The sequence below is a fragment of the Eurypyga helias genome, unplaced genomic scaffold (assembly GCF_000690775.1).
Source record: "Eurypyga helias isolate BGI_N326 unplaced genomic scaffold, ASM69077v1 scaffold33230, whole genome shotgun sequence".
In the NCBI taxonomy this organism is placed as follows: domain Eukaryota; kingdom Metazoa; phylum Chordata; class Aves; order Eurypygiformes; family Eurypygidae; genus Eurypyga; species Eurypyga helias.
This window is the reverse complement of record NW_010226829.1, coordinates 702-16,744: the sequence shown is the minus strand read 5'-3', so window position 1 is coordinate 16,744 and position 16,043 is coordinate 702. Positions and strand designations below refer to the sequence as shown.

At 48.1% G+C, this 16,043-nt stretch overlaps 1 protein-coding gene across 1 annotated transcript; it reads right to left on the bottom strand.

Annotated features, from left to right (window-relative positions):
- Positions 1 to 1,985: 1,985 nt before the first annotated feature.
- On the bottom strand, positions 1,986 to 15,668 carry RAD21L1 (RAD21-like 1 (S. pombe)). Its single transcript, XM_010154730.1, has 14 exons — positions 15,525 to 15,668; positions 13,765 to 13,894; positions 12,366 to 12,465; positions 10,573 to 10,679; positions 10,006 to 10,191; positions 9,284 to 9,394; positions 8,239 to 8,352; positions 7,024 to 7,253; positions 5,616 to 5,691; positions 5,489 to 5,515; positions 4,724 to 4,863; positions 3,945 to 4,025; positions 3,205 to 3,282; positions 1,986 to 2,174 (listed from the first exon to the last, which is right to left on the bottom strand). Exons 1-14 carry the CDS (start codon positions 15,666 to 15,668, stop codon positions 1,986 to 1,988), a joined length of 1,713 nt encoding a protein of 570 aa, XP_010153032.1.
- Positions 15,669 to 16,043: the final 375 nt, after the last annotated feature.

Sequence of the window (16,043 nt, the reverse complement as noted above, 5' to 3'; positions counted from 1 at the left end):
CACATGCACCGACGTTACACGCCCGTTACACGTACATGTGCACGTAGGGACCCACAGAGGTCACACGTCGGCACCGTCTGAGCTGAACCCGCTCCCAGTTTGGATTCGTGTCCGATGCCGAGCACGGCTGTGGGGATGGAAGCCCAGGGATGTGGAGCTGGGCACTCACCGGTGTGGCGGGGTGCCCCTTGCCGGCGCTGTGCCGGTTGGACAGACCTGCTCTGCATGCACGTGCCAGCCTGGCTTCCAGGGCTGCTTCCTGCAGGATTTGGACCTCGTTCACCCTGCCTCTCATTTATTCCCACCTGCCTCCAGCCTCCTTTGTTTCCCTCTTTCCCGGTGAACCCGATGCACAACCTCTGTCCTTGAAAGGAAGATGAATTCCCACGTTGGCTGCCACCGGAGCTGCTCTTCCCGCCCGGCAGACGCGGTGCTGGCAGCGTACCCAGCGTGAGAGCCAGAGTCATTCCGGGGGGGCTTTTGGGAGAGGAAAATGCTTTCCCTTTCCCTCCGCAGGGCTCATTTCGCAGGGTGCCCGGAGCCGTGCAGGAGGGAGTGAGGAGAGGTTCTCACTCCCCAGATTCCAAGCGGGAGAAGTGGAGATCCAAACCCTTCCCTCAGCCCAGGTTGGTTCTCAGCTCCTGACTGGAACTGCCAGGCCTGGCCCAAGGAGGAGAAGGAAGGGAGCCCTCGGCAGCAGTCCGGGCCTGGGCTGCACTCCGGGAGCATTGCTCTGCTTCCTCAGGGAAGGACAATGCCATTCCTTTTGCAGAACATGGAAAGTTTTTTACCAAATGGGTCACTTTTCCCTTCCTTACACCCCGAAAAAGAAATCCTCAGGGAGCAGGGCCTTCTTACCGCTTATTTTCCAAATATTCCTGTGTGGAAAGGAGAAAACCAAAGCAGAGCGGCCCCATAAGCCCAGCCCAGCCCTCCCTGGGGCCTCAGTCCTTAAACTCCACTGACCAGACCCCTGGGAGCCAATTCCGCACGTTTCCTGAATCCCACACGCGCCGATAAACCAACGCACAGCCAGAATGGCGCCAGCCACGCCGGCCGCACGGGGTGTAACCGAGGTGAGCGAACACCCGGCAAAGCGGGGTGCGAGTGTCACCCGTCCTTTGGGGTTTCAGAGAATCACCAAAAGCGGTGACTGGGAGAAGGCGAACCCCCAGGACCAGCGTAGGCAGCCGTGTCGATCCCACGGAACAAACACCAACGGGCCATGGAAACAGCGGCTTGGGGGGGTTATTTATCGCACGGCGCGGGCAACGTCCGCATGCCCGCCGCTCTGCCACGCTCCGCAGCACCGAAGGCACGCAGCCGACCCGTCCGTCCCAGGTCTGATGGAACCGAAACGCACTTAACTTTACCAAATGACCAGAACAGCGTCAAAGCTTGGCCTAACATAGCCAAAACCACAAAGAACCAGTAACATTTGTGTTTAACAACTGTGTTTAAATAGATGTACACACGTAAGTAACGCGCTCCATGGAACATAAAATTGCTGGATTTCTAGGGAATAAGGTTTCTTCCTGAAGTTTACGTGAGTCTTCTAGGGATAGCGTAGCTTCTTTCCACCTGACCACCGGAAAACGTAGCTTGCAGGCCTCAAAACAGCAAACACCGAACATTCCTGGAAGGAGGAACTTCAAGTAGGCTACAGGTTGCGGTAGCGCTTAGCAGAGTTCTGTTACGGACGCGCGCCCCGTTCATGATGGCTGACCCTCCAAAGCTGGTCTCAGAGGAAGGATTTTAAGAACTTTAGTAAAATCCCTCATGATGCAAGTTGGGAATTGTGGGAATTGTGTGGAATTGCAGCGCACCCGCACAAGGCAGGCAGTTCGGAGAGGTGGGATCAAGGGAAGAGAGCTCTGCGTGCTCCCCACGGCTCGACAAAGCATCCCATCGCTTTGCCAGGAAATCTTTTTGCTGGAAAATGAAGAGTTAGATGAGTTATTAACTTACAAAAATGCCACGTGATTTCAGTGGGCGTCGAAGGCCGGGCCGACGGTGGCGGTGATGTCGGCAAAGGGAGCGCTCTGCCACAGCTCAATAACCAACTGTTTCCTCAGAACAAGGAAGGTGTAGAACTTGGCTGCAGCTTCTTTCCGGTTGTTTTTCTGGCAGAGGTCGTGCAAACTGAAGGAACGCTCACCTGCTCTCCTCTGGTGCTGTGGAACGAGAAATTCGGTCAGGGCAGCTTCACTGCCGGTAAAACCAGATCCCATCAAGTCTGAACCAAGGAGCGCTGCTCCGAGGGAACCGTTTCCTCCAACAGGATCAAGGCATTTCCCAAGCAGCTCTTCCCATTTTATTGCCATACCATCGCCAGCACCTACATATATTACTAAAATCTACAGTCACTCCGAATCCAGGGAGACGGCGCGATGACGCCCATCTCCGAGGGTTTGCGGGATTCCAAGCGACAAAAATCCCTGTTCTTCCGACACAGAGCACCAGCCACATCATTAGCCTTGGCTAATTAAGTGTTATTATTTGTTGGGTTTTAATGGCCACACTTATATTTAAGTATTTAATTGCACAGAACCTTTGAAATAGGTTCATATAAAATAATGTTTTCAAAAACCCCTGAAGGCTGCAAAGTCAAACTCTGGCACAAGGGACGAGCTGGGCTCGGACCAACATTTGGGGTGTTTTGCAGACAAACCCCCACGCCTTCTTGCCCACACTCGGGTTTCTCCATCGCCCTCCTCCACTCTCCATGTGGCACATGGGATTAGAGAGCCGACCTGATGGAAAATAACTTCTGGCTGTGGTTTTCCCGCCCCCGGCTCCAAAGGAAGGAAGAGCACTGGGCCGCTCGGCCAAGAGTTGGGCAGTTCAGCCTGTACTGGCTCCTGTCGCGACACCGTGCGATATCCTACCTTATGGCTTCACTAGTTTCCCAAGGACTTCTGGAAGAAAAGCGGAATAAGCCTTGCTGAGGCAAAGGCCACGCGCGCTGCTAAATACCAAGCACCTTGGAAGCACCAGGGCATTAAAACCTTTGAAAGAAGGTGTTACCGGCGTGTTTTTAGCACAGCCCTTGCTCAGTTCCCCAGCCCTCATCTCAGTAACGCCCAGCACTTTCCAGCAGTTCCAGCAGCTGGGAGAGGACACCACGCAGGAGGTTTTCTGACGTGGCCCCGCTGAAATCAGCACCTGGTTTTGGCATCCAGGTACAAACCCCAGCACTGGTACCTGTAAAGTCTTCAACAGCTGGAGAGTTCTTTTGTTCCACTTCATTTCTTCGCTCTCTTGCCCGTTCCTCAGCAGCTCCTTGAGAGGGAAGAGAAGGGAAGGTGAGGCAGCTGGCAGGAAGAGTCACACGGCACGAGGACGGAAAGGATGAGGGTTGTAGCCCAGTTCCAAACCCAACCGGAGCTGGGTGTTTCGAGGGATATCTGGGGTGTCTGACACCTCTGCGGTCACACGGGGCTTTGTGAAACAGAAATGCCAACTATGTGCTTTCCGCGACAAAGGGACAGATCGCGGTGCAGCAACACGTTGGGTGCCTTGGAAGTGGCCCCTGTGAGCGGGGAAGCACCTCCACAACCCTTCCGTGTGACTGGGATTCTGACACTATTTGTACCGGTCGGGGCCAAAAAGGAAGCCAAAAGGCTTTAATTCTGGGCTTAACCTCAGCAGCCAAGAGCAGACTGCCCTCGTTTCAGAGTCAGCATCCCCAGAAACCGTTTCCTCCTCACGGGAAGCACAACCTCCAGGTAAGGAGCCATTGCCCTCGCAGGCTGCAACCCTGGAATGCTGGAGTACATGTATCCCTCATTACCAAGCTCGAAAGAGTCTGACTGGCAAAACAGATGCTGCTAGCACACCAACATTCACTGCACGTTCACGATGCCATCGCTTTCCTCACAGCATTTCTGAGACAGAACGCAGTTCTGCGAGAGGCCGGAGCCGTCGGTGTGCAGCACACGTACATTTGTGATCCGCGCCGGCTGCCTCGCAGCTTCTCGGTCCAGCCCGTTGTTGGAGCTCTCGGAGAAAGCCGCCCCGTCCTGCTGTTAGAACAGAAAGGTCCATGTCAGGCGTTTCACTTCCTGCGTACAAGGTGATCCTCAATTACCTAATTCTGCTATTTATCATAATAAACATTCTCCAAAATGATTTGATAGCCTATTCCTGCCACACCTGCTCCCACATAGGAAGGACCTCGTTGTAGTATTCATCCTGTAGCTGGATCTACGCCCCTGGGCTCAGCACAGGCACAGACCCCACATCTGGCTGCCATCAGGTCCAATTCTGTCAGTCTTTTTCAACTTTAAGGAGCCTCCTATTCTCCAAAGGACACCCTTCTGCATTAGCCCATAGAAAAAGGGCAAAAATAGGTAATTTGCTGTTGCTTAAGTATTTCCTGAGTCTGAGACACGGAAGAGAAGTGTTATCCTTTATAAAGATGATTAGATTTCTCCCTCAGTCCAAAAAGGATTATGGCATATTAAGTTCTCATTTATATCGAGTGATTAGTCTGTAACCTATGCTGGTTAAGAGACATTTTAATTAATCATTCATTGATTGCGAGAGTCTACTCAAGTATAACCCTATAAATAACCGTTCATGACACCACTGCTTAACGCTGTGTCTCCAACGCCCTTTTCAAACACACATTAGGAACTTCTTGTTGTGTTTTGTATGGGACCCTCATAAAATGAAACAAATGAATGCATCTGGGGCTCTACAATGTATGGGAGCTGCTCACCACAGTTTCCCCACAGTTCCCGTGGGTTTCATTTCTCCCGTTCGGTGATGTCGCCACAAACAAGTCATTTCTAGTTTTGCTCTCGGTCTCTGAATTAGCTGACTCCTGCAGGTAACTCGGCGCTTCTACCAGCAGCATCTCTGTATTAACAAAAACACAAGGTTTAAAAACAAGGTTTGAGAGGAAACGACTGTGGATTGCTGGCCTGAAAGCCAAAATCACACCCCAATTTTTTTTTTTAATGAGTAAATACAGAATAAATATCATTCCCAAAAGGACCACGGAAGAAGAACCTTCCAAGGGAGTTGTTCCTTTTCCAGAAGCTGGCCCTGTAGGAATCACGGGGGATTTGCTGGTGAGCCCCTGAGGCAGACATACCGATGGTATTTCCAGCAGAGCAAAGGAGAGACTGCAGGTGCACCACCTTCTCAGGGATCTAAACCAGAATATCTCTTCCTGCTGGATATTAACCAGATCACAGTCTTCAAGATACAAAGAGAAGTTATTTCTATGAATTTGGAAATTTGGAGGGCAGTCTGATTAAACTCAGAGTAAGTGGGAAGGTTTTTTTTAAAAACAAAGCAAATCTGCAGTTTGGTAGGCAGAGAAACCAAAGGTGAAACCAAAACCAGGTCCTTATGGCACAAGGAAGAGAGAGACTTGCATTTCATTTCTGATCTGGGGAACAAAAGCTCTGCAAAGCACTTACAAAGCCAAAAAGCTTTTTTTTTTTAATAATTAACAACAAATTTCCTTCACATTTACCTTCCTTGGCCTTTGGTTTGTAGAACCCTGCACACAAACACGGTGCGTGTGTCTCTCAAACACCATGTAAACAGAAAACATTTTCTAACAGCTAATTCTGCAGCAACAGAACTGAAATACCACCTACCTGGGGCATCTTTTTTTGCTTCTTCCCTTCCAGAGTCCATCTGTATCCCCTGACTCTTGAAGCACTTTGCAAACAACTGAAAACAATGGTTTTTATTTGTTAGCTTGCAGAATATGGTGTCTGATTATTGGCAAACATCAGCACAACGGTTTGAATATGATCTATACATTCACTACTGCAACCCAGAATTCAGATACTTGAAGTAGGTCATTCTGAAAATCTGCTTTTTTGTTAAGTAACAGCCTTCTGCAGCTTCAACTTTGGCACTGAACTCCATGAAGAAGCATCTTTGAAACAGCTTGGATCATTTTTCCTTGATGCCAGCCAGGAAGGAAGGATTAAAGAAAGGAACACCCCCGTTATCCGTGTGTGGATTTCTCTCCCTGTCTACTGGTGTGTATTTTTCATCCCCACAGATGAAATTCCAAGTTGTAATGAGTTGTAATTCTGCACCTCGACTCTAAGTGGTGAAGCTGTGCTGCTGTAACGGCAGCTGTCTGCCTGGAAACCCGGCCTCCCACACCTCCGCAGGCTGCACGGCCGTGCAGTTAACCTACAGCTGCTGCACATCGTTTACACTGTGCCTCTCCCTATCACCTCCTATGCACGCTGATCTCTATCTTAGCACCAGCTCTAGATCTACGGCTTCTCTGAATGAGCTGCCAGACACTACGTGCGGGCACGAGAGGCTTTGACAGACCATATTTCCATGAAACAAGTCTGTCTCGTGCAGAAGGTCCAGGGCCACAGGAAAGTGTGGTCTGCCCTGGCCCACCCTGCTAGCCAAAGGGACAGAGCAACCAGGAACCTCTTAGCTCTTGGAAAGCCAAGTCCCTGAGTGCTCTCCAGCTGGAAGCTTCATCTCCAGTTGGGAAAGTACAAAATAAATTGGTAGGCCATCTTCCCAAAGCCATTAATAATAAAAAATAATTAATTTTAAAAAGAAATAACAACAACAATAATAATGTTTAAGCCTGTTGTACCTTTAAAGTAAATGTAGAAGAAAGATGTGGTCTCATACTGATTACAGAGCAGAAAAAAACCAGAAAATAATAAAACCAAGTTGAAAGTAGGAAAAGAATCAACAGAAATCCCAGGGCTGTGTACCAGTGTACAGTTGGGTGCCAGGATGTGACATGAAACGTCTGCCCTCAAGTTTCTTTGCCATTTTTTACATGTTGGAGGGCGGGAGGGTAAAGCCATGAGCTCTACAGATCTTTCTGATGAAGTAATTAGCAGTGAGTATGCAAATAATCATCAGGCAGCTGAAGGAACTGTTCTGCAAACCAATCGTCCCGATGACGCGATGCACCTGCAGCTCCTAGGAGCTCACAGCAAACCAAGTTGGATCCCGGATGTGCACCCACCCCAGGATCTGCACAAAACCCCCCGAGGAGTTGATCTTTACCATTTGCAGCGTGGCGTGGACCACAGGCTGTGTAGCGTGGGATAGGAGCGTATCCACCCCTCCAAGTTGTTTCCACATCATCATTTTCTTTGTCGGGGGGGCAAGGTCCAGCGTCGTGAGGGTGTCCATGCAGTTGTTAAGTTGGTTGTATATGGTGCTGCAGCTGAGCTCCTTCTCTACATCCACAAGCAACTTCCTCTTTCTTTTCTTTTTTTTCCGATGGGTGACAGCTAAAGAGAGCAAGTATTAAAAATAAATGTCTAGGAAGGTGTGTTCACACACAACAAAGCACTGTGAGTCAAATGGACAGGCTGCTGACCTCCTGAAACCCCACAGAGACTTGACAATCAAAGGACAAATGCATGGACCCTTTCTCCAAAAGTTTTCATCCACTACAGTCTTTGTGCCGGAAGCTCACGTGTGTGATTACGGAAGACATATGACTATTATACTGAAGAACCGGGAACGTGAGGACTTAATGAGAACACATGATATGCCCATAAGGCTGAATAAGCTCTCTTTAATCCATCAGGAAGTTAGTTGTTCCAAGAGCTGCTGATGTACTCAACAGGTTTCATTACCTCATAATTAACATCAGTATTTCCCAGTCTAATCCTTTAGCGATTTAATTAAGGTGCACACACCGAATGCAAAAGAGACATGGATTGGTTATACAGCCGCAACTTCCTGAATATTGTTTCGGCAGGCTGGAAGATTCCAGTATTCTCAGTGTTAGTGTCAACGTCAGCTTGTTGATTGGCGAACAGCCACCGACACGACAGCTGACGCGTAAGGTTTACTCACAGAAGAAACAAAAACACTCTGCTTTTTGGATCTCATTAAAGTTAAAAGTTCACAAACCAAACTTTTGCAAAGGTTGTCATTTTACACAGGAAAATCACTGATGTGCCACTGGCATGAACATTTTCCGGCGGAAGCTGCAGTGACACTCGTGAGCAGGCTGGGCTTGCGCAGCCAGCCGAACCGCAGAGCGGCCAAGCTTGGGTTGGTACCTGCACGAAACCGCATGGAGAGGTTTGGGCAGATGGGATGAAACACCCAACAGTGGTTTTGGGTAATAGTTACCGTAAAATCTGATGGCAGGAGCAGGTGAAATCGAAAGTGAGTGATCTGGTTTGCAAATATTTTTGGTAACGAGAAGAAAACCAAACCCAGTAACACAAACATTCCGCAGGAAACCGGTCAAGTTCTGACCTGTCTCATCAACGGGCTCCAGCACAAATCCTTCCTCTTCTTTCAACAGAAGGGTCATTTCACTCGTGAGATGGCTTACTTTTTCGATGGCGGTGTCTGCGCAGTTGCACTCGACTGTGAAAAAATCCAGCATGTAACCCAAATTAAAAAAAAAGGGTAAAAGATGGAATAATTTCTCAGTCTTATGACAGCGAACGGTATCAGAAAAAAAAAGATCAGAATTAGATAACTATGGTTTTGCCCATAATCTCACAATGAATTTAACCCGTAACCACGAGTGCTGCTGCTGTAGCCGCACGCCTGCCTTGGCTGACACAGAACCAGCACACGCGTGTGACGGATCAGACCCCAGAATGAGCAAAACCGACCCGACAAAAAGTGCTTCAGGGGAAAAGGGGTTTGTTTCAATCCGTTTCTGTTTGCAGTTCCGGTAATGGGGACGTTCCTGTCAGCATGAAAGGAACGGGTCGTACCAGAGCTAGCCCAAGGAGAGGTTACGTGCCACGGTTTCCCTTTAAAGCTGTTCCAGAACTGGAAGTTTTGAAGTAACAGCTTCAAAAAGGATTGAAGCTGAAGGATTTAAGAGAGAAAACAATTAATCCAGAAACACTTTTCGAAAGTTAATGTCTTTCATCAGTATCAGATCACAAGATGACTAACACCACCTGTATGAACTACGGAAGTGTCACTGGTGGCTGAAATAGGAAGCCAGGATCACTCTTCGGTGAAGTTCCAGGTTAGAGCACAGCCTTACTCTGTCTCCTTTCCCCGCAGAGTGCTATCCTACTGCCTGAGCAGCAGGGTGGATCAACAGCGTATCCCACAGGATATCATCTAAAAGCAATGCCAGGTCACCCTAGAACTCCTAGATCAAATTCAATTACATCTAAAATGGTGGGTGAAGCGTATCAGGAAAAAAGCCAAAGACAGGAACAAAGGGAAAAGCCAGGGGACGTTGTACAAGGCCGAATGGGAGTAACTTGAGGCATTAATACAGGAACAGAGGGTGCGTGTCAGCAAGATGGAGCGGACGCGGCAAACTCACTGGCTGGGCTGTCCTCTGGCAGATCCTGTGACAAAGGATGCTCTTCCTCCGTGTCAAGAATATCTTTACCCAGGCTGTTCAGGCCGTTTTGCTCATCCCTCAGCAGGATTTCTGAAGCACAAAGCGCATGGTTTCAATCATTCTAAGCTGTAACAGTCATGAAATTGCCCAGTACAGCCGAACGTCACTTATTTAGGGTTAGTTCTCTGCAAACAAGAAAAGCTGAGCTTCCACAGGTGGCCGTCAGCGATACGGTCGACTTCAACAGCACAGAAAGGAGAACGTCAGTCTTCATTTCGAGACTGCCAACTCTTCTTTGGAAGGTATGATATTGATAATGCTTAAAAGGTGTAAATCTATAAAGGTTTATGTAAATACTCTAAATTATGAAGATGTAGAAGCTACTTTGCTGCCTTTGTTATGACACAATAAAAGTAAAAATGACTCAGTATTTCACCTTTGAAAACATAAATTAAATTGGTAAACATTAAGTGTACATAAAATGCCTTTAATTCTAAAAATCCTGAAATATCTCCTTTAATAGAATTTTACTTGGCAGTGGCTCAGTGATCATAGACTTAGTGACAAGGGGAAGAATGAAAACAACAAAACCCACAGAATTTATCCTTGGAAACAATCACTTTCAGGCTGTCTGCTTTCTTTTCTTGTAAGAACAAAAATATTTGGAAAGAAACTAACTGTGTATCTGTGGCAAACCCTACCAATCATGTCTGCAGCGTTCTCCTCGTCTCCAAAACAGTCCTGCTCGAAACAGTAGGTGTCTTCCTGCAGCAGAGACCTGTCCCCCCTCACGCTCGCAGAGTTCTGGTCAGCCACGAGACTGTTACTGCCCGTTAAGGCGCCGCCGTCGAAGAGCCGCTGTTCGCTTAGCGTGTCTGGTTCTCTGTCTGGATAAACACAGAATCTCTGATGCTTCATCTGTGTGAACTGTTGACATATTTACCCATTTCCTAATTTTTCAAAAAAATTTTAAAAGACTGGAAGATATCCCGTACCTCAAATGGAATAAACAATAAACAGTTTGAGCTAATTCAGTGAAATGCAGGAGGTGTTGGGTTTGATTCTGTCTCCGACAGCATTACTTAGGCAGAGTTCTTACAGAAACACTTAGGCACAAGACAGTACGAGAGGCCAATCAGCACAAGTATGAACCAAACGCACTTCTAATAATCGCTTTTTCACGCGTGGAAAGGACTCACACCGTACAAAATGTTGCATAAAGCACATTTTTCCTTATAGAACATTTCTAATTTCTCAACTTCTCTCACCAAAGTTTCTAGCACAGAGAAGTACATTGCTTTCGTAATCCTCTGTAAGTGTGATGTCTTCAGCTCTGCTCTGATTCAAGGTAAAATGTTCAGCAACGTCAATGGCACTGATGGAAAAAACATTATACAAAACACAGGGTGAACCGAAACCGGTTGGCCGCTTAGCTGGAATGTGAAAACTTGTTTCTAAACACTCTTTAATCTTGATGTTTTCTCACAAACCCCCAAGACTGCTTCTGTTTTCTGTGGCATTGAAAGTACCCCGCCTGACCCTCACTTCCGCAGAGGAAGAACTGTTCCCCAGAGCTATTCGCATTCGAACCATCGCAGATTTTATTGATAAAATTCACTGCTTTGATTTTCCCCTAAAAAATAAAAATAAGCATATAGAAAACAGGTGCTCTGTGTTAATTACAACCCACACCTCTAAGCAAGCAGGCTGCTGCCGCCTTCGCTACGCGACGCTCCTGTGCGGTCACCAAGGTATGTGGCATGGTGACGACTGAATCTGCGGTAGCTGTAAGAGGAGAGAGCAGGGAGAGGCCAACAAGGGAGGGGAAAGCACCTCGCTAACAGCTCTGAAACATTCCCTGCACCTGGAATTCCAGGAGCAAAGGTGAAAAAAATAAACCCCTCGAGAAACAGCAGACATAAGGACAAGGCAAGCACCCATTTTCCTATCCATATTTCCTATTTCTCTGCTCTCTTTTGCCCATGAGCCTGGGCTCGTGTGATGTTTCATAGAATCAGGGAATGGTTTGGGCTGGAAGGGCCCTCAAAGCCCACCCAGTCCCACCCCCTGCCATGGGCAGGGACACCTTCCACCAGCCCAGGTTGCTCCAAGCCTCATCCAGCCTGGCCTTGGACACTCCCAGGGATGGGGCATCCACAGCTTCTCTGGGACCCTGTCCCAGTGCTCCCCACCCTCTGTGGGAAGAATTCCTTCCTGATGTCCCATCTCCATCTCCCTCTTTCCATTTAAACCCGTTACCCCTTGTCCTGTCACCACCATTTTTTCACGTCTGAGCCCTGCTATATGCCACACGCTCATCACATGGAAGGCACCTAGTTAGCGTAACACCATCCTCCGCGTATCGGGTGGAGAGAAGGCACGCTGAGGCCTTACCGCACTGATGCGCTGGGACCAGTCATATCACGTTACAAAACACTGAACACTGACAGACCCATCAAACTGTATTTGTGAGGAGGTACTTCCTCAGTGGAAGTCTGTTATCCTGGACCTTTGGGAGCATCAGAGCCATCGCCGTTGTGTCTTGGCCTCCTGCTTTTGATCAGTTTTAATACGATAATGCTGATTCACCTCAGAAAAGCCAAAGAAATAAGCCGGCTTTTCATCGGGAGCCAAGCTGAGTACGGCTGATAAAATACGCCAGCCCCGAAAAGCAACAGAGCAGAAATTAAATGCAGTTACACAAGGGAACAGCACAGTGTTGCAAGGTTACTAGCCAGAGCTCCTTTGGTCTTACAGCAGGATTTATACTAAATTTTATACCTGCTTTTGGGGTCAGCAAGTGGTTTGCAGGCTTCACTCAGACAATTTAAAATCCTGGAGTCCAGGTGCAATACCTTATTTCATTGGAAGGGTCTCTTGATTAAACAGACCTTGAGGAAGTCTACAAAAGCACAATTCCTTGTAAAGCTGACTCAGAATTCAGGAGGATTTGCTTATCAAATCAAAACTATTCAACCTGAGTCTTGATCACATAACAACAAGGATATCTCTTACTTCTAAAAATACTAAACTAATGAAGTAAAACCAGAGAAGTATTTACTTTATATCAGGTAGTGGTGTTTCAAAATCATTAAATTCTTCAGGTAACGTAATAGACTGATACACAGCCTCAACGTTCTCTTCTGGAAGGTCAAGAAGCCCTAAAAGAGACAGACAACATAAAATAAGTATCAACAGAATAAAAGTAACCTTCTCCCAAGCATGTATAATAAGACTGGAAACGTGTCAGGAAGGTCTGCTGCCATTCTAAAGTAACAACAAGGTAAAGCTCGGACACACTGGCAACAGGACTTCAAACCAAAATCCTTAATTTACATGTGCTTGAGAAGCCGTATTTTTACAGACAGATTCAGAAAAGTGTGCTGCTACAGGTCCTCACATACTGGGAACACATCGGGTTTACGAACAGCTGCTCTAAGTCCCCAAAAGATTCTCACAGCTGACATCCAGCCCAGGGTCTTTCACACCACTTCAAATGAATTACCGTGTTTCCTTTGTCTCGCCGGTGTCTGTAACACGGCTCCTCTGCATCCAGTAATTACCCAGCGAGACTGCAAATACTTGGCAGTCAGAGGGTCCGGAACAATCCGGGTGAGAGGGGATTTCCAAAGGTCATCAGGACCAGCCTTTTGCTCAAAACGGGGTTAATTTCTAAGTCAGATCATTTGTGACTGTTCATGGTGATGGAGATGCACGGCATCCCTCGACAGCCTTTTACCACTTCCATAGAGGTGTTTTTCCCCCCTGTATGTAGCTGGAGTCTCCGTTGCCGCAGCTGTGGCCGCTGTGTCTTGTTCCTGTGCCGTGCAGCCCTCTATAAGCTACTACAGCATCTATTGAAAACAGATAGTGCTGTGTACTTGAGTGTTGCTTCTAGAGATTCCCAAATATTTTCAAATATTACTAACTAATCATGTTCGTACCGCTGAGAATAATGTAGTTATTCACTACTCTGCCAACAGACGGGGTCCCAAGGCTGGCAATAAACACTGGCATCCCCTCCTTAGCCTTTTTTTAAACAACAGTGCCTCCCCGTTTGTCGCCTAAGCACGACAGGCGTGCAGCCGGTTGGAAAAGGATCCAGTCATCCCTGCTCCCCCCTCGCTGGCTGCATGGCTAGAGCTCAAAGCGCACTGTCAGATCTGGCACTAACAGGCGGTTAGACATGTTGTGGGTGTCATCAGAAATTAAAACTAATTATCTAGCAACGGAGGCTGGATTTAAGCTTCTGCTCATTAGTTCACTTGAGATACTGCTTCTTTTAAAGGAGTCAAAGGCCTGAAATGGCATTAAGACAGACTGAACGCCAGCAGCAGGCACTAGAATGTTCAATTTCCTTTGGGATTGCTAATGCGTATTTAACCAAAATATCCAAAATTAACTTTTAAAGTGAGAGCTGTAAAGGACACAGAGGGAAAAATGCAGAATTATGTACCTACCCGGGCGAAAGGCTGTCTTCATTTTTGTCAAAGCTTCAGTACAGTCTGCCAGGAGGTACTTTGCTTTCCTGTGGTAAATTCGCACCAATCCTAGGAGTAAGTGTCCGGAGGTTCGCAGAGCTATTGTAAACTTTGAGGGTTTAAAAAAGTTGTTCAGAAGTTAATATTTTTGGCAAAAACATCAAATGAAAATATTACACAGTAGTGACAGCATTTTGGTAACACAGAGCAGTACAGAGGTCTACGAAATCCAACAGGGCTTGGTACTGGTGCAGACGATGGTAAACAGAAATGAATTTTCAGAGCCTGGAACTTGCAGTTGCTTCTGTTGTACCCACTGCCATGTCAAAGCGCGAGTCCTCAACTGATGCACTTACTTCAGCTAAAACATCTCAGCCGGCTGCCAACAAACTCATCCTGGGACAGAAAGGAGCTGCGCCTACCCTAGCATTTGACACCGGTTGTTTAAGTGAGCAGACACCACCCCTATGCCATTATTTATGCAAAGTCTTCCTGCACCAAGCACACACAGCGTGGTCGTGCTCGGCAGGACAGCATGCAAGGGAAAGCAGAGGGTGTTTAACTAGTACCTCTTGGAAAACCCTTCCGAATAATATCATTTAACAATGTTGTTAATCATAACCCATGCGAGACATTGCAATTCCGGCTACCAAATATCAAGCAGGTATTTTCATGGAGAAAATAAACCTGCTTGGACCAGCTGGAAGCCTTGGATCTCCTGAGCCATCGATTAGTGACAGTGCAAAGCGTTCCCTTGGATGCAATTGCAACAGCGAGGCCAAAAGTCATGAGTCACGGGTACCTGGCTGCCTGCACTGGGGCTTGAGTCATACCCCATCCGCGATACGCAGAGCGCCGCAGCCTTTCATCACAGCAGAGGGGCTCCAGCCCTCTGAGCATCTTCGTGGCCTCCTCTGGACTCGCTCCAACCGGAGCAAGTGAACGACACCTGCAGCTGGTACTCAAAGTCCCCACAGAAAAGACCAGGACTACCACACGGCACTGAGGGGCTCGTGCTGCCTCACGACCAGCTCAAACCCAGGTGCCAGGATCCTGCGTGGGATCGTATGCGGGACTGTACTCAGCCAGCGGTGCCCGCAGAGCGCTCCCTGGAGTGTGTGGAAAAACACATCTGAATATTCTGTGGTGGTATTTCCTTACACTGTACATAAAAGTACGCCAGAGATCTCCAGGAGTAAAGTAGCAAGTAAAACATTTATATAACTGTCATTTAACGAGATGGAGATACTATCTGAGAACTGAATTAAAATCAGATTAGGAATTTACCTCACGCTGGTTTTGAAATAGCCACAAATTTGACCAGGCGCAGCGGGCAGCACGCACGCACCCGCAGCACGGCGCCGCTCGCCTCAGGGCAGCTCCCTGTTAATGCAGAGCACCCCCCAGCACCCTCCTCCCAACCTCCTTTGCCCTTGGACGGAGCCCGCTGGGGAGGCACCACCCGTCTCTGCCTCCGCAGGGCCTGCACCGCTCGCACACTCGGTGTCACCAGCCGAACAAAAACCGAGTTTGCCAGGTAAAACATTTATATAACTGTCATTTAACGAGATGGAGATACTATTTGAGAACTGAATTAAAATCAGATTAGGAATTTACCTCACGCTGGTTTTGAAATAGCCACAAATTTGACCAACCAGGTGAGTCTCCATGACAGCATCTTCTGTTCCCCACAGAAGACGAACACCACCCAGAAGACACCTTCTCGTTTAATAGCGTACCTTCGGCGAGATGATCTTTTCAACGGTAGTCTCTAAATTGCACTCAAATATATGAGCTTTGGTGAGCTTCCTCTCCCAGTGGGCAGCAAGCCATATTTTGGCCAAGGGCCCGCGCTTGCTGATGAGGAAATTCATGTAGAACATGGCGCCCGGGCTCGCAGGCTGACCCTGCTGCCTCCTCCCTGGGCTCTTCCCCTCCAACGGGAGAGGGTCCTGGGGCACAAAGAGAGAAAAGGAATTTAGGTGGATCTGAGGGGATGGAGGACCCAGGCGGGTGCTGAGGGGACAAGTGGGACTCAGCAGGATCCTGAGGGAATGGAGGGACCCAGACAGGCGCTGAGGCAACAGAGGGAGGTTTAGGGGGGCCCTGAGGAGATGAGGGGCCCCAGCTGGGCACTGAGGGCGTTGGAGGGGAATTTAGTGGGTGCTGAGGTGACAAGTGGGGTTCAGCGGGATCTGAGGGGATGGAGAGACCTGGCCGGCCGGGGCGGATCCCGCTGAACCCAACTTGTCACCTCA